Here is a 23474-nt window from a genome sequence, read left to right on the forward strand (position 1 = left end):
AGCAAAGTAAGAGATAAACTAAGCCAACTAAAAACATTAGCATCCAGGAAATGGAAGATCATGTAGAGTCAGGAGGAAAGAGACTGTCCAGGATGATGTTGAACAAAGATTCAAATAGAGTGGTCAAGACAAGCTCTCACAGCCATATGCCTAGTGAACACCATCCTACACAGAGCAGGCGTGAGAGACCTGAAAGCCAACATCTCCTGACGTGTTCAACCACAATAAAGGTAGGCTTGTTTCAATGGAGTGCATGGGGCAAAGAGTAGTAAGGATGTTGTAAACCAAGGTAATAATAAAAAAAAAAAAAAGGAAATAATTATTATCTCCAGAGAAGAAGCTACAGAAAAATGGAAGAGTAATTACAATAAATGACATGGATTGGCTGTAAATTATTTTTGTAGGACCATGACAATGCAAACTTTTAATAATAATGCAACCAGAACATGTTATAGAATTCTAGTAGGAGACTTTAAGAGAGCATGTGAGGACAGGATCTAAGGGGAAATCTTAACATGTTAGTCAGAGGATTATACCTAAAATCAGAAAGGCAAGAAATAGTGGTGCAAACAAGTAACTTACAAATATGGCAGTAAAAGCAGAAAAATTAAAAGGGGGTCTAGGTCTTCAAGATGTAGAATCAGTAAAGACACGTAAAGGATTTCCTTTCGTTGGATCTTATGGGTTGAACGATGACCCCACCAAACCTGTCTGTTGAAGCCCTAACCCCCAATACCTCAGAATGTGACTCTATTTGGGGATAGGGCATTGAAGAGATAAGGTCATGTATGTAGTAATAACCCGATATGATCAGTATCCTTATTAAGGGGAGACTAGTTACACACAGACACCAGGGATGGGAACACATCAAGAAAAGGTTGTGTGAAGGCACCGGGAGAAGGTGGCCATCGATAAGCCAAGAAGAGCGGCCTCAAGAGACACTGAAGTTCAAGAACTGCCAGACCCCAGAACTGTGAGAAAATAAATTTCTGTTGTTGAAACCACTCGATCTGTGGGGTTTTTTTGGTTGTTTTTTTGGTTTTTGTCAGGGAAGCCCGAGCGCCTAACATCACAATGGATGAGGTCAGAATTTTTAAACAATGTACCTGTTTTATTACTTGTATTTTACAAAATTAGAAAAAAAAGTTTAAAAAAAAACAAAAACCAAAGAACAACTAACAGGTGAAGCAGTTCTTACATGGAAAAAACAAAAAACAAAAACAGCTCAGACTAGTTGAAGCACTAGCTCTGGATACTTAGACCAGTATCTTGGACTGCCCTTGAGAAAATGCTATGCATGGTTTCCCGCAGGCCCCAGCCAGCCACCAGGCCCCAGCTATGATCAGCTCAGCAGCTCTGTGGGTAGGGGTTGAACAACAAAAACCTCAGCTTAGAGGTCTCTTTGCTCATCAGCATACCCTTTAAATGCCACTGACCAGCTCAAGGGCAGGCCTGGGAGTGATTCTGGCAGAAATGTTGGTTGGCCCTTGTACCTGGACCTGAACTCAATAGTTCTCTGGAGGTCTGCATTGATAGAAGAAACACTTTTGTTTCTCTTACAAAAGAAAAAGAGTCTATATGAGGCCATGGTGCTAAGAACCTGAGTAAAACGAGAGGAAGAATTACAAATGCCCTTGGAGAACCCTCTATTTCTTCCCTAAGGCTGTCCAGGCTGCGGAAAGAGACAACAAGACCATAAACAAAAGTCTACTAAATTAGTTACCATACAGCTGCAACCACTCCAAAGCCAACACCTAAAACACCTGGGCGTCTGCCTTGGTTCCCTGCTGGGGCTCCATCATTGAGATGCTGGCCGTAAATCACAGTCGAACTTGCTTTCAGACAGGGCAATGGAAAATGGATTGTTTGGGAAGGTTTTGTCAAATAATTCCTCACCAAATCGAAAGCCCCCATATCTATCCGTGAAGTACAGCCCCACTCAGGGTTGACCAGACTCCCACAGATTCTCTGGTAAATGGCTTCCAGTCCCTTAAACAGCAAAGGGATAACTAAAATTAATGGAAAACCTTTCCAAATTCTAGTAGCTACCAGGGCTACCCCCCTGCTTGAAACCCCACTCACTCTGGAGTCTGCAGATGGGATCTTGGCAAACCTGCCAGAAGGCAGCAAATGTTAAGAATTCTTACCTCAGTCAGCTCTCCCAGCTCTCCGCAGCGCCCAGTCCCAGGTGGAGGAGGAGAGTAAAATTTCTAGTTCTCTCTTCCCTTCCAGATCCTGACTCAGTGGTTGGCCATCTTTCTCTTCCAGGAATGCCACTGCCTCCTTGTTTTTTTTCGTTTTGTGTCCTGAGAACTTAGCTTGGCTGAACTATTATTTAACATATGCTATTCCTATAATGTTTCCTTCTTCCTATCTCCAGGAATAGGCAGGATTCTTGTAGAGTGGAGAGGAGGAATGCACAGTAGTCATAATCACCTCTAGTCTCTCTCTCTCTCCTTTTTAAGTTTAAATCCAAGGAAGAACAAAATAAGGAAGAAGAGAGAAGTCTCTAGAGGCCAGCAGAGTGAGAGTCCCTGGGATCAGGAAAAGGAGAGTACTTTCTGTTTGTAGTCATTTGAGTAAATAATAATGAGAAATTAGAAGAACGGGATCTTTTTAGACACAAACACTACATAGTGAGTTTAAGGAAATAGAGCCCCAAACCAGGGTTCCCCACCTCAGCTTGTATTACTGGTGTATCACATGTGTAACAGGGAGGGCGGCAAAGGGCGGACAGACTGTAAGGAATCACCGATTGGACAACACAGAGGTCAGGTGCTGAGGCTCAGCTGGAGATAAGAGGAGCTTTACTTTGAGGGGTAGGGGGATGTGCTAATAATGACAGAAATGGAAATTCCCAACATCCTGCGAAGACACAGGGCCCCAATTAATTAGTTGAAATGAAATAAAGTAATATTTCTTGCTTACCCAAGTCCGAGGACTAAGATTCAAACCCACTCAACTCAGTTCGACATTGAGTATTTGGAGACAGGTGAGCAGCTGTGGGGGAAATGGCGCCCAAATCAGGAGGCTGGGAAAACACAGGTGGAATTCTTTTGAAACAAGGCTCTGTGGGTAAGCGTGCGTCCACGGCCTGGGGAACACTCTGGCAACGGGAAGTCGTCGTTCTTCCCCATTCCCCTACCCCAGCCACTGCGGGCGGCCACCAAGTGTAGCGTTTTGCTGTTTTAGGTTCATAGCTGTGTATCTGAGCAAATATCCCCAGATGAAGAAACTCAGATGGGCTCAACATACCCAGATTGACCTAAATCAGTTTGGGGGAATAAGTGGGAAAGAAGGCAGTTAGTTTTTTGGTCCCGTCGTCTCGCCTTGGGACATAGACTTCTGAGGAATGGACCTTGGGTTTAGATCAAGAATTCCCTAAAGGTGTCACCTGGGCACCTTATGGTCATAGCAGCAGAACACAAGAACATATTGGTTAAAGTTAAGGTACAGCCTTCAGGGGCTAGGCACATCATTCTATCCAGTTATTCTATTTAAATTTGGGAGGTTCTGAGGATTAAGTTTTTGCCTAAATGTTTACTCATCACAAAAAATGGATTTTTATTTTTGTCATGCAGACAAAAAAAAATTTGAGGGAGAAGCAAGCAGAGTTTTTGTTTAGCAATAAGATAAAAAACAAAAACAAACAAAAAAAACCTCTAAACTTTATTTACCTGGGATCTTAGCAAGCTCAAAACCACCACCAGAACATCTTTATGATATCAACAAATTCTCTAAGACCCCCAAATGTCTTATCAGATCGAATTATATCCAGTATCAGTCTGGTGGCTATATTCAACGAATATTTTATTAAATACTTACTGTCCACATGCTGGTTTTAGAAGTAAGCAGACTTTGCTCTCATGGAGCTATGCTCTCGTGGGAGAGACAATGGACAAATACACAGATATATATGTCAGTTTGTAATAAGCATTATAAAGGAAATTAAAGCAGAGTAAGGGATAAAGGGTGATGGGGGAGGGTTGCTTTCCTTTCGTTTCTCCAGAGCTCTCAAGTTCTTTGGTACCTCAGGACTTCTGCAAGTGGCTTTTCTCATCTGGACCCCCTTCCTCTTCCTACCAATTCTCCCTTTTTGCCTGGTTACCTCTCACTCCCCTTCAGCGCTCAGCCCCAAATCGCTTTAAGGAAGCCTTCTTTGGCCCTCCAGAAGAGATCAAGTTCAGGTTCCTGCTTAATCACAGCATTGGAGTTTCTTCGTTTGTACTGAGCACCTAATGATGACATGTGTTTGGAAGTGTCTAATGCCTGTGTGCCTTCCAGAATCTGACCTCCAGAAAGCAGTGACTGTCTTGTTCTCTGCTGAATCCTTAGAACCTCGTCATTGGCTGAGTATGTACCTGCAAATAACTGTTGAATGTCTGAGTCACTAGGGATACCAGAATCCTTCATTAGGCGGAGATGTCCCCTTCCTGACACTGTTTAGAAAACACTACTTATTCTTAGCGGTCATCTAAACAGTTTGGGCAATTTCTTCTATAGCAAGGTGAATCAACATAACTTGGTTTCATCTATAGCATATCAATACTAACTTAGGCCACTATCCTTTTATTTCACTTCATCCTCTTCATCACTCTGGAAAACCTGGGCTGACTCACCTACAATTTCAAATGAATAATCTTTTATTTGTAAAAGATGGAGTCATAAATAGGCAGAATCAACCCATGCTTTTATTTTCGTTGCATATAAAAATTTCATATGAAGGTATTGATGTACAGTACTATCCTCATGGGCTGTAAGAGAGGCTAAGAAACCACTATAAGAATCATCATCATTTGTAATGCTCACACACAATTAACCACTCTGAAAACATATCCTAAGAAATAAAATTAAAAACAACCAAAATCAGTAAGGATATTTTTCATAACTATAGTGTCCCCTTTGTACTGTTTAAAACAAAAGTAATCAAATTCCTTTGGGCCAGGGCTGCTAAAATCTACAGTTTGTGTCAAAAAAATAAAATAAAATAACAGGAGGCTCATTTTTCCTAGAAAAAGGATCTCTGGCTAAATCAGGTGCTCCGAGGGCTGGGCAAGAGTGGGAGGCAGTTTCCAAACCACCCGGTGGGAATTTTTCGTAACTTTTGGGAGCTGGCCATTATGCTAAGGCTAATTTTTAAAATGCGAAAGCCATAGTAGTTTTGCAGAAACAAATTCTAGAGAATGGTGAATCATTTTTGTGTGAATTGGCATCATATAAAAACTGTGTTTTATCTATGGATTTACATATATAATGAAAATTTCATTGATCTTAGTTGAAAAATTCCAGGGTTAAAAAATGACCTTTTCCTATTACATATTCTCTTAACATGACAGGAAGCTGATGAATAAACGACTGACCAACACATGTGACCTGAGGCTCTAGTTTCAAATCAAGTTCATCTGCCTATGTGCTTAAGAACCCAAAAAAGACTTTGTTATTACTGGGCAAGAATGTATTTTCCCATTAGTGTTTGAAAGTGGGGGAAAAAAAAAAAAGCCAACAATCAGATGTAACTACCCGAAGTTGCTCCTGATCAAGAGATGGGGAAAAGAACCATTGTATAAGCAGTGCTGCTTCATGGCAAGAGCTAAAAGCTTAAAAGCTTGTATCTCAGAAGGGTCTCAAAATCTCCCAGCTATTGTCAGAAATCCAATAGGTTCAAAGCTTGGATATAAAAATGCCCAGCCCTAGCCCCCCACCACCTCCATTAGCTTACTTTCAAATGCAGCAAAACAGAAGAAAATATTGGTTAAAGTTAAGGCACAGCCCTGGGACCAAAGACCTGCAGCTATGTTTTTTAAATTTATATATCTTTATGTATTTTATAGTTTTCTTGAATCTTCCATAAACAAGCTCTAAAGTGACAAGACTATATTACAGGAGAAAAGAAAATGTACAAGGAGTATGTATACACACCATTCATTCTCTCACCAAGAGTTTCCAAATATATCAACACCATCCCATCATGGGATGATGTTTTAATAAGAACTGATAATTTACAATTAACATTACAGTATGTACATTACAATAAATACATGGTTGTAAACAGACAAACAAGACTGTATTACAGGTAAGGTCATTTGGTGAGAAAAAAATGCATGGCACAAAAAAATAAATAATGCATTCAAGAATTATCATAAAGCTTTCTATAAAATCCATTTCATTCAAGTTTTTTTTTTCCTTGTCTGCAATTTGTTCTATCTACATTATTTTCTTGTGAATTTTAAGTGATGTAAAAGAAAATAAAATTAAAACAGCATTATTGTATTTAGTAACTTGCAAGCTGAAATGTACTGGTTTTATGCAAACTTGGACATTTTTTCCCCATACAGTACCCAGATATTGCATTTTCTTATGGCATTTTATGAACTATAAAGCCACTTGTATAAGGATGTTCTTTTTAAAGCAGTGTATAATTCTGAAGCACACTTTGGCGAGAGAGAAGGAAAGAGAAAGAAGGGAGAGGATAAGCAGATTGTACAGTGCATTAGTCCCTGTATCTTGGATATTATGTATGCCTTTTCTACAATTTGATTGTCCATCGGTGAATATCCTCACAACATGTGACCATTCAACAAACTGGAAAACAAAACAAAACAAAAAACCCTTTGTTTTTCAATCCAGTTACAAAACCTTTCAGGTCTGGATTAGTTTGTGACATATTGCTACTTTAATTTTTTTCCTATTATTATTAAAATTTTAGGCACTCTGTGGGGGAAATACCAAGCATTAATGAGGGGAGGGAATGACAATATTTTGGATAAAGGAATAAGCTCTAGATTGTTTGCCTTTTCTTCTATACCTCCATCGAGGGCAAATTAAATTAAACAAGTTTCCAAATGTTCTTGTGAAACCAGCTGGCTAAACACAGGACATTATTTGAAAGATTACTGATTTTTTTTCAGGGAGAGGAGAATGGAAATCTAATAATTAATTAGTTGATTCCTGTTCTTCTCTAAGAACAGATCTGAGCTACATAATTATTCTACCAAAGTTTCCCCTGTGGATGTCAGGGTATTAAAATAGGGACTATCTTCAGCTTTGGATCACTTCCCTGGCTGATGACTTAGTTATTAGTCCAGTAGACTCCTTGAGAAATTCCAAATATAAATGTTTTCCAGGGTTACAACTTTTCTTGACTATTTATTGTCCGTTTAGACAGATAATCTTTTTGGTCTCTATTTCACTTCTTGGATATGAATATGAAAAATGATTATTTGGGCTCCAAATTCTTCAAAGAGAAAGCAAATACTTTATTAAGAGCTGAAATGGGAAGAGTCCAAACTAAATAAGTACCCCAGGATGACAAATGAAGGTAAATACTGGGAAGTAATCTCAAAAATTGTAATACATTTCTTGGTGCTAAATGCAGCCAAGAACCATCTCTATTACTTATGTAGAATCTTTTTACCCAACCTAATATTTTAGGGTGGCATTACATTACCAAACCTCTGGTGCCATTGGCATCATCAACTTCTTTCCCTCAGTGCATTTAAAGTTCTTCTCTATAAGACATACTTATGGACCAATGATAACTGAGAAAGCAATTTCTACATTACATGGTGTCCATTAAGGAAGAGTAGTTGCTACACTTAAAACCACTTTTCAAGAATATTCCTCATATAGTTCTTAATCTTATGGTGAAATCATGGAAACAAAAGAGCATTAGTTGTAGTGGTGTTTGTTAATATATTCTGCTAATATTATTAAAAATCACCTAGCTAGCTGTTAACTCTTCTCTATGAATCAAGAATAAAAGTTAGTCATTATATATGGCCTTGTGGTCAAAAAGAATGGTGACTCTAGCCAGACTACCTGCTTCTCTTCATCGATCAGAATGGTGGTGATATATTTGATAAGACCCCATCTAGTGAACATGGACAGAGTTTCAAACACACACTAAAGAATAAACCAGCACAAGGGGAAAAGGTTTTCTTACTACAACTGACTGTGAAAACAATAAAAATGAGGATAAAACGTGTGGGTTATTACAAAGACATGCACTTGTGAAATGAGGGTCTACTGACACAGCAAAAAGTTACCAGAAGACACTAAGTAGGAAAATATCTAAAAAAGACTGACCATTTTAGCTACAGGGTATTTATATATCTCTTACTTGCTTCAGACAACACCAACTGATGATTGTTTATGAGGCTTAAGACACATTAGACAGAATGCACATCAAAGTATTACAGAACAAATATTCACTTTGTACACTGAAAAAAAAAATGTCAGTGAGAGCAACTCTGCTTATTGGAAAAGACTGAAATGAAAGCAAAGTAAATGAAGATCTACAAAAAGGGTTTCCTGCAACATGAAGTTGGGTTTTGTTTTAAAATATGGAAGTCATTGGTATATAAAACAATGAATCACTACAAATTAGTTAATTGCTATGAACTCTAAGGTGCCAAGTAAAATTCATAAATTAGATTTATCCAGTGTAGCACAGATTGTACTGAAAACTTGCAAGTTACTCCTTAGAAAAAAAATAACCAGTGGCAGATGAAGTTTTGAACATAGTTTTTTAAATATAATACCTCAATACATTTAATAATAAAAGTAAGCTCTACAAAAAATCTGTTTTACATATCATACAAAATGTAGAGGTCAGTGCAGCTCACTGAACTGCACTGTTCAGTCATGTATCAGGAAGACTTGAAATTAGAAAATTATATAATTTCTGTGGCTCATCTTCCTCCTGGTAACAGATTCATGCTATGTCCTATTCCTGACACGTATGTTGCTTCATCCATGGGTTCACTCTGTCTGTGTAATGCCTTCTTTCTGCTGAAAATATTGCAAACAAATAAAAAAGAAACCCCAAAGCCTATCAACTTTTGGGCTGCCCGATGAGCCACACTCCCTTGAAAACATTGTGGAGTTGATTTTCTCCGCTCTGTCAGCTCTTACCAAGCTGAAATCTTGTTAAAATGCTGTTCGTGAAGATGTCCCCCTTGCTCTGATGACATGGAGGTGAAAAAACTGGTTACAATATTCCTGAGCGCCAGACTGAGTAGTCAAGGTCAGTTTTGTTCAACAAACATCCTGGCAGATGACAGTGAGGTGTGACCATGGTTGTGGCATGTGACATGCACTTTGGAAACAATTTTTCTACTTAAATTAAAAAAAAAAGAAAAAAGAAAAAAAAAGGAAAGAAAAGGCGTGACATTCTTTGCACTGTTACGTGTCAGGAGAATGATCTTCTATTCCACAGGGTTCGGGCTGGCTGTCTTCTTCCTCCCCCACTGTTTCCTCTTCCACCTGCTCATCAAGGGGAATTTCAGTAGACTCCGAGTCTTGAGTACAGAGAGTCTTGGAGTCACTGCAGCTAGTGTCTTCTTCCACCTGACTTCCACTGTCCTTTTCGGTGTCAGACTCACCATCTTCCTCTAAAGTTAGTTCAAACTGGAACTTCTCGGTTTGACCCTGCCGGCCTTCCTCCTGGTCATCAGGTGCTGGGGAGGGGCTCTGAGGAATTGTGCTCTGGTACCATTCACGATTGTCCTCCAAAGTGTCCAGAATGTCCTGGGCATCAGGATGCACGAGGTCGGCCCATGTCTCCCAGAGAGGATGAACAATATAGTCTATGAAGCCCACCTAGTTAAAAAAAATTCCGGTTTGAGCATAAGACTTGGGACTAAGAAACAATGGAAAAGGTGAACTAGATCCCACAAATACCTGATTATGTATCTAATGATATCAATTTATATACATATATATATATAGTTTACATTAAAATATAAAATATATAACATGGCTCACAAACATAACACTGAACAGAAGACTTCTAGCCTGAGTGTGGTAAAATAGTCACTACTTCAGGCAATAGTACATATAAAAGTGTTGTTACCAACTCGTGAAAATTAGCAAGAACTCTTAGTTCAAGAGTATGTTTATGATGTAAACAATTTCCTTTTGTTTACAGAGTTGAGCTTAGGCATTAGTCCTGGGCTTTATTTTAGAATGGCCAATTTATAGGTGAATCTAGATAACTGAAGTCAGACCAGATACTCTATATGGCTTCATATAACTGAATTCACTTATGAGTTCAGATAGACAAATTCTCTCTCTATATATATACTAGATGAATACAGCCATAATGGATGGATATAATGCCATGAGAAATGAATATATGTCCATATGAATAAAAATCATAAGAATGAGAGTTTTCTGGTCTGTCAAAAACAAAGTAATTTTAAAGGCTCAATGAAATACCATATGACATGCATAAAAAGTGATCAAATGTTCAGGTTGGAGTTGTGCTCTCTCTGCAAAACTTTATGCTTAATGCATCACCTGTGACTTTTCCACAGACGCATTGTGCTTGTCACACATGGGACTGATCTCCATGCCCCGCTCCCTCTCTCTGTCTCCTTGGCGGAAAAACTCCTCCATGATGCGGTCCGTCCACTGGCGGTACAGCTGGAGTGGCTTCGTGGGGTTGCTCAGGTCTGCACAGTGCACCATATTCTGAAGGACCTAGTAAAAGTGACAAACGCTTTATTCAGCACCTTCTTCTTCTTGCCTTTTTTTTTTTTTTTTTTTTACTAGAAACTCACAGTGGATGAATGTGACACTTAGAAATACATGTAGTTTAAGATTCCTTCCAAATAGCTCAACTATGATGTGTCTATGTATGGTTCACACTTGTATTAACAGCCCCCAATGATATCCCTTCCACCGTACCAAAATATCATGAGAAACTGTTTATGTGTGCATGGCTGATTAAGTTCAGAGCTGCTTAAATGGTCGGTTTTGTGAGATATTAGTTTTTTTTTTAATGAAAATGCAAATTAAAAAAAGCCAATAGTTTTATCTGGTTAATTCTCAAGATTAAGAATTTGGTTAAAAAATTCTGCTTAAAATTACTAAAATTGTAAGATGCAAGAAAGGAAACAGAAATCTTATCAAAGTTAGACACGGACACATGTGCACACAAACAGAACAAATTCAAATGATGTTTTACCTGAATCCTATCAGAATAATTATCAAGAAGAAGAACTCCAGAACTTGTCACTTTCTTGGTTTCAACCATAGTTTTCAAATCAGCCAGTAGATTCATGTGTTTTGACATGTCTGTTGCAAGTACCTTAAAAGAGTATTTTCATAAGTAACAAAGTCCAGAGGATAAGTCAGAATTTGCATATGAAAACATTAATGCAGAACGTGAAGGAAATGGAAAAGCACTATGGCATCTAACAGCAGTGAGTGGGAATTCTGTACTACTACTCCTTTGGGCAGCCTCTTCTGTTTTGCTGAGGGTTTTCTGAAAGCCCAGATGAGAATGTGCAATATACAAAAGGTTAGCAGCAGCAACCACTTTCACAGTGAAAAACCACTTTTTCACAATGAAAAAGATGAGATCTGTGGATAAAAAATCAGCACATGTTCCAAAGTTTTTTCCATTCCGTGGACTAGAAAGTGGTACCTGGACTCTGACCAAGGAACTCAACACTGTTCACAGAATACTTCAGAACCTGGTGAGTCTTCTGCTGTTCCAAGACAGCAGAAAACTCCAAAACTCCTACCTCTGTAGGTACAAAGCTTAACGCAGTAAGTTTCTGATAACCAGAGATTTTTCTGTGTCTTGTAACCACTGTGAATACTGTGCATAAATACAAGTCATGGATGTCCATAAATAGTACCATCTACTGACATAAATTTATTTTTCATTTCACAAGTGGAAAAAAATCCATTTGAATTAACTGCTTTTGTTAGTCATTTTCCCTGCCTGCCACAAGACTGGAGAAATTTAGAAAACAAAACTAGAATGGTAAGGGCAAGCTGACCCTATTCTGAACTCCAAACTGCTGGAAGGAGCAAACCTAGTAGGGAACATCACTGCTGGCAGCACGGGTGGCTTCTTGAATGTAAGCGGCAGTGTGATGTTTGGAAACACATGATTCTGTTTACCTGATACTCATCTTATTCTTACACTTTTAGAAAACCACTTGCATTATAACTCTCTTTTTTGTGTTTATCAGCTACTTACAATGTCAATGACCATCTTCCTTAATGATTGTCTTTGCTTTTTGGTCAAATTCTGGAAAATATCACAGTTTTCTTCCTGAAGCAACTTAAAGCCCACAGCCAAATGATGGTTCTCCAAGACAGAAGAATCATTGTACATCAAGGCAAGTTCAGAGTCTTGAAAGAAAGAAAGGAGAGAGAAGATAAACAAAGCCATTTTTTTCTGAGTTTATCTTATTTTTCATATTCTGACATAGTTTGGGTTTAAGAAGCAATGTCCCCTCAACATCTCTGTTAGCTTTACCATTATATAACTCTGCCCCGGACAGAATACACTAGTTAATTTAACAGTGCAAAGGGTGCTGGAATCTTAGGAATGAGCTCTAATGCCACTGATATGTGATAAGTCATTTCATTCTATCGATCTCCACTGTCATTTTTCTAAAGTGTAAGAGGAGTTGGGCCGAATGTTCTTGAACCTCCCCTCCAGATCTGCCACAGGTGGCTCCATGGGCAGCAGAACACGACAACATTTTTAACAGCTGGAACATATCAACAGCATACATTGTCATGTTCCTGCTAACTGTGGACCACCTTCCCAACATTTCATAGAATGTAAGGATCATATGGTTTAGGATTATACTCAAGAACAGTCTGGAATAAATGAACAACACTAGATGTGTTCATGCTACTCTTACTCATTTTTTCCCATAGCATAGCTTTGGAAGTCAAAGTTTTACTCATTTTTTCCATGTTCTTTTCTGAGTATCATGGTAGTCACTACATACAGATACACTGCCCTTCCCACCTGAATGCTCATGACTTCACAGAGACAGGTGGTCAGCTGCCTACATAACTCTGTGATGAAGATTTTGCTTCTCCCTTATGACTGCCCTGGACCTGTGTGTTTTAGGCAGTAAGATCCTGCTTCTTTCCTAGTTCCTATTAATAGTAGACAAGATTCCATAAGATGGTCATTAAAAACAATTTGTGATTTATTCTGCTTCCACTTAGGTCACTGTAAAGACCAAAAGCACATGTATTTGATCTTTTTTTCTGACTAATGCGTGGGAAATACATATATTTCTAAGAAAGAAATATCCAATGTTACTTAATGACTATTTTAAAGGAACCAGGAAGGAGAAGAGAGGTAGACCTATTTCTTTTGTGAAGTCCTATGAATTTACCAGTACTATAGAAATAGGAGTTTACACATCTAAATTTTTGCTTCCAAACCACAGGAACTGAGATGTGTAGAGTACCAAGAACTGGGTGTGTATAGTCTATTTTGGGGGGATAAAACAATAGTGTTCATTCATTCATTCAGATAGTATCTGGTCAAGTCTGACTTTTAAATAGTCTCTGAAAGCTTCAAACTGTAAACATTTATCTATAGATGATAAACATAGATATAAAAATTCATCTCTATAGGATCTTAACACATGGTATTATGGTTTCTACAGTAGATTCCTATTAAAAGATACAAACTGGAAGGAAAGCAAATGTTTTCTGACTGGACAAAGTCAGAGTTTGTCCAGGGTTCTCGAAGGGAATAAGTATGCATAGCGATAAGGGGCATTAATGCATGAACTGACTCAGGCTTGCAAAAACCTGGGCTAGTCTATATATCTCATGAAAAAAGAAGAAAGCAAATAAGGCTGTGGATCCTGCAGAAGAAAAAGGTGATGAGTTATTACTTTAAGGAGGAGGGTGATCTGTGGTATGGATTCTCTAACAATGAGTCTCAATACTAATCAATGTAAAGATGCGCTTGCACACAGAGGGTGGTCCAAGAGTCCTGACCAAGCCTGCCGTGGAAAGCTGTTGGCTCCCGAGATTTACTAAGAATCCAGACTGGCCAGAACGGTGATGAAAGATTGCTTACGAGTGGGTGTCACCTTTCCCTCCAGTTTTGGGGCTATTAACAAGAAGGTGGTGAAGACCACGAATTTTTAAATGAACACATGTTACCATTTAAGCAACTGAACCTTGGGGTAGTCATTTAAGTTTCTACTCTTCTTTAGGGCTGAAGGCACATAGACACATATAAAGGAGGTGAGACTCTGCATCTCCAGAGAAGTTTTTCTCCAAAGATGCTACCGCAGCATTCCTACATAGAATCCTTGAAGGTTCAGGAATTACCAGGAAGCTGCCTTCAAAGTTTGCACTAAGGTACAGGGAGGTAGGGTGGAGGGTGAGAAAATAGTTTATTTATAGAACATTTCTGTTGAAACCTCTTTGTCCTCAAGGCCCAGTATAAGTAACCTCTTGCATGAAGCCCTTCCTGGTTACTACAGGCAGAACTGCTCACTTTCTTTTTTTTTTTTTTTTAACATATTCTTTTTTTTTTTTTTTTTTTTTTGATAGAGAGAGAGAGAGATCACAAGTAGGCAGAGAGGCAGGCAGAGAGAGGAGGAAGCAGGCTCACTGCTGAGCAGAGAGCCCGATGCGGGGCTCGATCCCAGAACTCTGAGATCATGACCTGAGCCGAAGGCAGAGGCTTAACCCACTGAGCCACCCAGGTGCCCCGAACCGCTCACTTTCTGCTTAAAACTTTGTATCACTGATTTGGCCTTGATCACATTCTACCTGACTTGTCATTATCTCTGTTCAAGTCTTTTTTTAAGATTTTATTTTTATTTATTTGAGAGAGAGAGCAAGCATGAGAGGGGAGAAGATCAGAGGGAGAAGTAGACTCCACACAGAGCTGGAAGCCCGATGCAGGACTTGATCCCAGGACTCTGGGATCATGACTTGAGCCGAAGGCAGTCGCTTAACCAACTGAGCCACCCAGGCACCCCTCTGTTCAAGTCTTAACAGTCTTAACAGTCTCTGCCAAAGACTGCTTAGAGACTTAAGACCCTGTATAAAATGAAAAGTTATTCGTGTGATGTGCATGGTTGTCTGGTTTCCCTGGCACTTCTGAACAAGATATTTCTCCTTGAAATGGGGAAGGGAAGTGATAGTTTTAAGATCTAGTTGCCAAGGACAAAGGATTAAAACTGGCTTAATTCATTAATGCCCTGTGCCTGTAACTTGCCTTATTTTTCTCCACTGGACTAGTCCCATCTGATATTCACGTGTTACAGTTGAGTCTCTTCCAGTGGAAGGCAAGCTCTTCAGAGACAAGCCATTATCTTGTTCACCCATATATTCCTAATGTCTAGAATGTTGTTTGGCACAGAGAAGGCTCTCAGTATTTTTTGTTGAATAAAATATCAATCTCTGTAGTATTTCTATATAATCACATTTGATAAAAATGAAGTTATCCTTATTTTGAAAGTGTTAGATTTATGCAGAAAAATAACATTCTATATATAATCCACAGATACGCTATGGAAAGCTTATTTTAAAATGAGACTAGAGGAATAAAACTGTGTATATTGGTAGCTAAATCCAGCTCCACTTTAATGTAGTGAAATGTCTCTACTCTTGGAAGTCAAAGCCGTATGCTTTGAACACATGACCAATGTGAGTAAATCTTTCCCCCTAAAATTTAGGCATCTTTTCTATAAATAAAAATTACTTGTTTTCCAAGTAAAATTTATTACTATATATATTATGTACTTTTGACAGTGCTGCATTGTTTCAGAAAATAATTCTGTGAAGTCAAATGCTTTTGTTATGATAAATACTCCCCAGCATGTTCCAACAAAACTTTATGACGCTATTTACATTTTATGGGTTTATTTACATGTACTATCTTTGAAAAAGACTGATACAGATTCCTACCCTGGAATTTCAACTTCTTAAAATCCTACTCAGATTTCCCCATTCCCCAAATCGCTTACAAAACTTAATCAATTCTGCCTGTAGAATTGATGTCTCTGTTTTCAAAACCTCCATGAATTTACCATGAATGTACGTATCATTAGTATCAAATCATTTGGCGCCTACAAGTGGAACAAATTATGGGAACTGTTGTTACAACTAAGAAGCAGAGGAGTAGCAGGAATGGGAAGCAGCCTGGTGAGCTCCAGAGCCTTCCAACAGAGGATGTCATACAACCTCACTGTGCCTCTGTAGCCTCCTTAAAATAGAAGAAGCGACCTCCCAACTAGGGGTTTGTAAATGTCAAGATTAGAAGTCTTTAGAATTCTCTATTATAAGAAACAGATTCAACCCTTGGCTTTGGACACGTTGGCAGCACCACCTCCAAGGTAAGAGTTGAGAGTGTGCTAATCTGAACCACTGAGGCTCAATCAATCCATGAAAAAAACAGAAAACATACACTTAATGTCTGTCTATCTGTGTATCTGTAATATGTTATTATATTATTATTATCTGTATATCTACATATAAAGAATTTCCTGCAAACTAAAAATAATCACATAATTTTTTTTTTTAAAGATTTTATTTATTTATTTGACAGAGAGAAATCACAAGTAGGCAGAGAGGCAGGCAGAGAGAGAGGAGGAGGCAGGCTCCCCGTTGAGCAGAAAGCCCGATGTGGGGCTCGAACCCAGGACCTGGGATCATGACCTGAGCCGAAGGCAGCGGCTCAACCCACTGAGCCACCCAGGCGCCCCACATAATTTTGATAAGAGTATTTACAAAGCTATTTATTGCAAGTTATGGGAGAGACTGCTTTACAGAATGCTGTGAAGTTCAAACTTACTTGTGTTACTGGTCATATTAACCTCTTCTGTGTCCTGAAATAAAATGCTTGCTGGCATGATCCCTAGTCAAAAGCTAACTAAGACAGTGATTCCTATACTGATTTGGGGCCCTGATCCACTCGGGGATACTTTCATGTACCAGGTGATGATGCTGATTCACTTTCTCAGGAATAACACAGCCTTTTCACACCCCGCCTGGGAGGAACTATTAGCAATCCAAAGCTGCTCTGGGAACTGTTAACCTCCCAGTGTTGCTGAGGTCTCAGAGAAAGGAGATCATCACACCATCACTGAATAACAAAATACTTCCAGAAGCAGGATTAGTTACCCTTCCACCTCAGGCAGGTCATCAGCAAAATGACCTTAAACAGACACCACTGGCCATTGTCACTGTATTTATAATTGTCCCCTAAATTTGTTCATCTCACTTATCTGAGAGAGTCTCAAATTTTGGAGGGCATCAGATTCATCTGTGGACTGAGGCCTTGCTAGCTTAAATTTCCTACTCCATGGGTCCCTTAATACCTGCCAGAGTTCTCTAGTACCAGACTAAGCTCATTTGACTTAGGGGGTCTACAGGAGAGAATAACAGAGCAGGTTCTCATTTTTCTTTAAAAAATTATCAGATTACTTGGAAACTGACTTTATTATCAGTTGTTTTAGCTGATAATAATCTCTTCTTAATCTAACCTCTTTTTAGTAATGTTACAATAAGAGAACAAAAATACTGTATAGAATAGAATGCAAAGATAACACGCCAGTCTATGTTTTGCATGCCTTTTTTAAAAGGCTGACATTAGAACAAAATTTTTATGTGTTTATAAAATTAGGAATGTATCAAGACATGCTTAAAAATCAAAATAATAAATCCAGTCAGGCTACAGGAAAGTGCCAGCACAGAGCACACTGTACCATATGACCTCTCTGCCCTTCTCACAAGGATAGTCAACCCTAAGCACTGATGATTTAAACTCACATAGTCGCAGCCGATGTGTATAAATATTCATGTGTTAATACTTAGTAATGCCTTGATGACTCTTGAAAGCACCCCATTATAGGTTCTCATAAGATAGCTGAACATGAGATGTTAGCCTCTCCAATCCTGGGTTAATAAGTTCATAAGCCAAACTTCTAAAATGTACTTGAGTATCCACACCTCTCAGGAAATCCATGACTTTCCCAATGCTCCTACACAGAAAATGAGTCACAGGTGCATTTTGTTATAGAGTAGTCCAAAGGCGATTGAGATATAAAAAATAGATGTAAATAATTTTAAAGATCTGAGTTAAATCTCCCAAAGTGAGGCTAATTTAAATTGCCTCTTTAAATTTGGCTACAGCAAAGTATAGGGAATAAAAGGGGAATGAAAAGACGCCACAGGGGCGCCTGGGTGGCTCAGTGGGTTAAGCCGCTGCCTTCGGCTCAGGTCATGATCTCAGGGTCCTGGGATCGAGCCCCGAATCGGGCTCTCTGCTCAGCAGGGAGCCTGCTTCCTCCTCTCTCTCTGCCTGCCTCTCTGCCTGCTTGTGATCTCTCTCTGTCAAATAAATAAATAAAATCCCTAAAAAAAAAAAAAAAAGACGCCACAGAGTTCAACATCTTTTAGTCACGAGAAGGCTGCTATCCATAATGCCATAGCAAAAAAGGGCAGATTTTTAATAGATATAAGAAATTCTCTAACAACTTTGCTTTTTGTACATAAATGTGAACTTATAACATTGATCTACCACAGTAGGAAGAAATAAGATAATACTACATTTAAATCATTTACCAATTCACTTCAAATATTAAAAGAATAGAAATTTCGTAAAACTGAAACCTCTTTGCAAAGACATAGCTCAAGCAAGCCTACCTAAACATTCCCTACAGAGGTTTTCCAGGAAGCTGTGTGTCAGAGATGCCCCATATTAAACAGTCTCTACCACTCCTCATATATCCTAATTTAGTAATGCCTTTTTTTTCTTTTCTTTTTTTTTTTTAAGATTTTATTTATTTGACAGAGAGAGAGAGAAAGAGAGATAGAGATCACAAGTAGGCAGAGAGGCAGGCAGAGAGAGGGGGAAGCAGGCTCCCTGCTGAGCAGAGAGCCCTATGCGGGGCTCAATCCCAGGACCCTGAGATCATGACCCAAGCCGAAGGCAGGGCTTAACCCACTGAGCCACCCAGGCGTCCCAAGTATTGACTTCTTATCTGATGAGATGTCATGGGTGAGAAGAAATTTAATGGTTAAAAATATTTAAATAAAAGAGAAGTCAAAAGAGATAATAAGTCAAAGAGATGTGATGTAAAAAGGAAAGAGCAGAGCTGGGCATGGTGGTGTATGAGGAAAGAGTAATCATAGCCTCTGAAGAGGATTAAATGACAACCTACATAGAGTGAGGAAGGTTTAACTTTTCCTGTTTTTATTTAAAACTTTAGGGGCAATGTAACTATCTAAATCTTTCTGCAAACTTTCACTTCTGATTACCCTTGTCTACCAACACATTATTTCTAGAGAAGTACTCAAATGCATGTTTTTCAAACAACATAAGCCTCATAGGATAAAAACGGTAATTTTCAGAGCTAGGTTACATTAACACACACGATCAATAAAATGCACATTTACACATCCCAAAAGAACATTACAGCTCTGGTTATAAACATCCCAAGTTTATAAACAAGCTCGGTCATTCTAAGACATAAAAGGAAAAATATTTTTTTCTGCAAAAATAAAGAAACTTCACTCACTTGTATTGATGAGAAACTGATTTGACACACCGGGATGATCTACATCATGTATTGCACTGGCAAAAATTGCTGCAAGAATCTCCAAATCTGTAAACACAGCCTGTAAAATCAGACAGATAACATTATCATCCTGTAATAATACAATGAAAGGTATATACAAATTGCAAATTACTTCCTAGAACGTGTTGGAAAACAGATTTTAAAAGTATTTAAGATGTTTAAGGATGTCCTGAAAATGTACATAAAATTAATGACATGAGAAATTATTTTCTTTCATTCAAGCCAGGGACTCTCTATCTCAGCAGAATTGACATTTGGGGCCAGATTATTCTTTGTTGTGGGAGGCTGTCCTGTGCACTGTAGTATCAGGACCCCCCTGGCCTGAAGCATGAGATGTCAGAAGCATCTATCTCCAACTTGAGACAGACAACAATGTCTACATATTATCAAATGTCCCTCGCAGGTAGGGGTCAGGGCAGGAGGAATAGAGAGGAACCACCCTCAGTAGAAAACCACTCACTCAGATGATGAAATATTAACGCAATTTTATGATGAAAACAATCTGAACTAAAAAATATATTAGCAAAAGAGAATCTTTCCCCCAAATGATTAAGGAAATCAAATTATCTTAATAAACATTCACTGGAACTTCTTAAAATCCAAGAGAATTAAAGATGTGTTTCTTTCTGAAAAATTCCATGAAAAATATCAAAACATTGTCTCTACTTTATAAATAATATCATCCTTTGAAATATAAATGTAGAAGGCATCAGGCTAAATTTCAAAGAAACTAACTAAAGCTGAATAAGCTAGATATACTTTATGGAATGTCTACTAGGTCATTTCAAAGAAGCAGTATCATGAACAGAAGAATCCACAAAACTTTGATCAATCTTTGAAAAATTCATCAAAGACTGAACTGTTTATTAATCACAACATTTTTTCCCTATAACTCAACATACTTCCAATGAAGCCATTAATTTTCTCCCCTACCCACCCTCCAGTATAAAAGTTTAAGAGATGTTTATGAGTGGCAGGTTAGTGGTCTCAAAGTTTTAGAAAACAGATTTACCTCCAAAGCAGGTGTAGATAATAGCACGTGTGTCGACTGGACAACATCTGCAGCATGAATATTATTGTGGTAGGCCACGTCAGCGTGGTAATGGTCTTCCAGAGTCATAAGGTATGTAATTAAAGTGTCTACTGGAATTTTAAATGTTTTTAATAAATCCCGTTCCTGTAGGAAAGGAAATCCTCTTAACATCTTGTTTTCACATAAAAACATTTTCCATAGATGTGTTAACAGAAAAATCACACCGGTGTCACCTATGGATAACCCAGAAATAGAAATAGCACCCCTTGTAGTGTCTAGAGAGGGAAATGGAGACGTTTTGAGAATATCCAGGGGCTCTGGGGACAAAGCAAGGGTAGGGTTGTCCTTCTGCGGGCCCACGTTGCTTTCCTCAAGAGGTACGGTGTCAGGAATGAGCTGCCAACTGTCAAAGTGTTTGTGTCTGATAATCATGAAGGCAACTTTAACCCAGTGTCACTGATTTAGCTAATGGATCACAACAACCGAAACTCAACATTTTCTCTAGGGCTGGAACATGCTATGCCAGTCCCAGGGTGTCTACAGTCTCAAGTCCTCATTTATATCCTAATCCTGAGCTGGGGCAAAAGCTCAACAAGAAGGGGAAACTGGTATGGAAAAGAGAGCAGTACAAGAAACAGCAATTCAAGAAATTACATGCTAAGGTTAGTCACCAAGGGGCTTATTCATTTTTTAGTTCATACTCCAATCTATACAAATCAGGATCGTGTAGATGATTTTTAAACTCTTGCTTTAATGAATTGCTTCAATTTCCCCACATGACTTCTTGGGAGTGGAAAAAATAACAAAACTGTTTTACTTCTGTTTGACCCACACTCCATACTTTGTTACTATTTGTCCCTTGGTAAAGGGGCAAATAAGAAAAAAAAAAAATCAAATAAACAAAAAAGGGTGAATAGTAAAGAAGACTCAAGCACATTTCACAGACTAGACATTATGTCACCCAATAAAGGAAAGGTGTTAGAACTTAACACGTTACCTGAAAAATAGTATGCATGATAACAGTCAAAGGCCGGTTACCAGACAGCTCTGCTATTCTGAAAACATGAAGACCCCATTTGTTCACATCTTCTAGTTCCTGGGGTTACAGAAAGATTGAGAAAATTAGGAAACAGAAGAAGAATATAAATCAATAAACATATTCATTTAAATGTTACTGACTTTAACGTTTTAATAAAAAGAGTGTTAATAAAAACTCTTAATAAAAAGAGTGTTAGGTTTTAAAAAAAAAAAAAGATTCAGTTTAAATGTAACAGATGCACCTGGTAAGTACAGGCAAACTTTTAGGTAAATCCACTTAAAGGTACTGAAAACTGAATAGTATGGCTTAACCTTACGACTTTGACAATACAATGTAGTTAGATACTTTGACTATCAATTTCAAAGCATTTTTTCAATATATGAAATCTATTTACAAAACTTTTACTATTCTCCTGAAACCCAAAAGATATAAAATATTTCTAACTCTTTAAGGTCAATCAAAAATGGAGATGTAAAAAAGCAACAAACACATACTCTAAACCACCTAAATCCACATATTAATAACCCTCAAATAATTTGTAAAGAGCTTTATAAAGTACTTTGCCACTTTCAAAGAAAAAGGACCCCACAAATTAATGAACTAGTCTACCTATTTAAAAGAGAAAGAATTAAAACTCATTAAAAGGCAACCCAACATATTATGACCACAATCCTTAAAATCATCGTACCTTGGCAAGGACATCCTCTTGTTCAGTTTTAACCCCAAATCTCGGGATGCTTGAATTCGTCAAACTGGAGCTGTGCATCAACTTCTTGACCCCACTGATCTGAGACATTGGCCTTTTCTTTTTCTCCTTTTCCTTCTGAGTTGGAGAAGGAATTTCCACTTCATGTTGCTTATCTGAAGAAATTTAGAAAAGGTTCTACATTTATTGTGAAGTCTACCTGAGTTGCTACTTTTTAATCATAATGTCTATAAGTGGACAGGTTTTCATTAATCATGACATGTTCCAGAAAATGTTTCCAAGAAATACTTCTTTCAGAGAAGTTGAGTATTTATAATCTGATGTGGACTTACTGTGATACCCTCCAACACAAAACTGAGCAAATAAATCCCACTGCAAAATAATTAACATCAAATGTATTCAGTGGTTGCTAATTGGATGGAATGCTGTATACACACACACACACACACACACACACACACACATTTTTTTTTTTGCAAGACATGATAGCAGACTTGGAAAAAGCAAAACATACTGGTTATTTCCACTGTTCATCAACTCTGTCCCTGTTTGAAATTCACTTAGTGTCTTGGAAACTGCTCTTTCCAACTAAGGATTCTAGTTTTAATACCTATTTTGAAGAGGAAGGAATTTTATACACACTATAAAAGCAGCACTGGGTGAACCTAATGGCTTATTGAAATGGGTCATAATGTAAGAATACAAACAGTATATTTGAATGACTTATATTTTGCTATTTTATATTTTCTATACTAAAGTGAGATAATGATTATGATGTAACAAGTGGAACACAGGAAATTTCCAGTATTATCTGATAAGGAACTGTCAGATTTAATTGTTGTTTTCAAATAAAAGACATTGGATGCCTCAATATTTTCATTAACTATTTCAAGGCAGTGAGCTCCTCTAACTCATCCTTGCATGTAGCATGTGTTCAATAAATGTCTCTTTAGTGAAAGTGCTAATTAGATATTATAGCAATTTTGTTTTGAAAGTAAATTCAAATCAAGGATGTGTTCACATTGATGACTTTCACTAAATGAATTTTCTCTTTGTGGAAGGAGGGTGGGGTGGTGTCTCAGTCTACTACACTATCAATTATTATTATCAGCAAGCTTTTCTTTAGTTGTTGTATTATATCTGCCTCATCAGCTACCAGGCTTGGTGTTTAGTTATTACTATAACTCATTATGGCAGGGACCATTTCTAATTTATCGTTACCAAATGCCCAGCAGTGTCTGGAATTTAACAAGAATTTGTTGAGTGCATGTGTAGATCTCTCTGTAAAACACATTTTATGGTTTAGTGCTTCGGAAA

The 23474-nt window shown here is 38.1% G+C and overlaps 1 protein-coding gene across 10 annotated transcripts in view; it reads right to left on the reverse strand.

Moving 5' to 3' along the window:
- Positions 1 to 4669: 4669 nt before the first annotated feature.
- Positions 4670 to 23474, reverse strand: part of PDE4D (phosphodiesterase 4D) — a 1258413-nt gene continuing 1239608 nt past the window's right edge. For all 10 annotated transcript variants that reach the window (XM_047729070.1, XM_047729069.1, XM_047729071.1 and 7 more), the window contains 8 exons: positions 22140 to 22312; positions 21410 to 21508; positions 20392 to 20556; positions 19320 to 19419; positions 11996 to 12150; positions 10970 to 11092; positions 10300 to 10482; positions 4670 to 9600 (listed from right to left, as the gene is read on the reverse strand). In XM_047729070.1, coding sequence (XP_047585026.1) covers positions 9184 to 9600; positions 10300 to 10482; positions 10970 to 11092; positions 11996 to 12150; positions 19320 to 19419; positions 20392 to 20556; positions 21410 to 21508; positions 22140 to 22312 — 1415 coding nt within the window. In that variant the 3' untranslated portion in view covers positions 4670 to 9183. The remainder of the gene's footprint in view (positions 9601 to 10299; positions 10483 to 10969; positions 11093 to 11995; positions 12151 to 19319; positions 19420 to 20391; positions 20557 to 21409; positions 21509 to 22139; positions 22313 to 23474) is intronic.

This window comes from Lutra lutra, chromosome 5, assembly GCF_902655055.1.
Source record: "Lutra lutra chromosome 5, mLutLut1.2, whole genome shotgun sequence".
Lineage (NCBI taxonomy): Eukaryota > Metazoa > Chordata > Mammalia > Carnivora > Mustelidae > Lutra > Lutra lutra.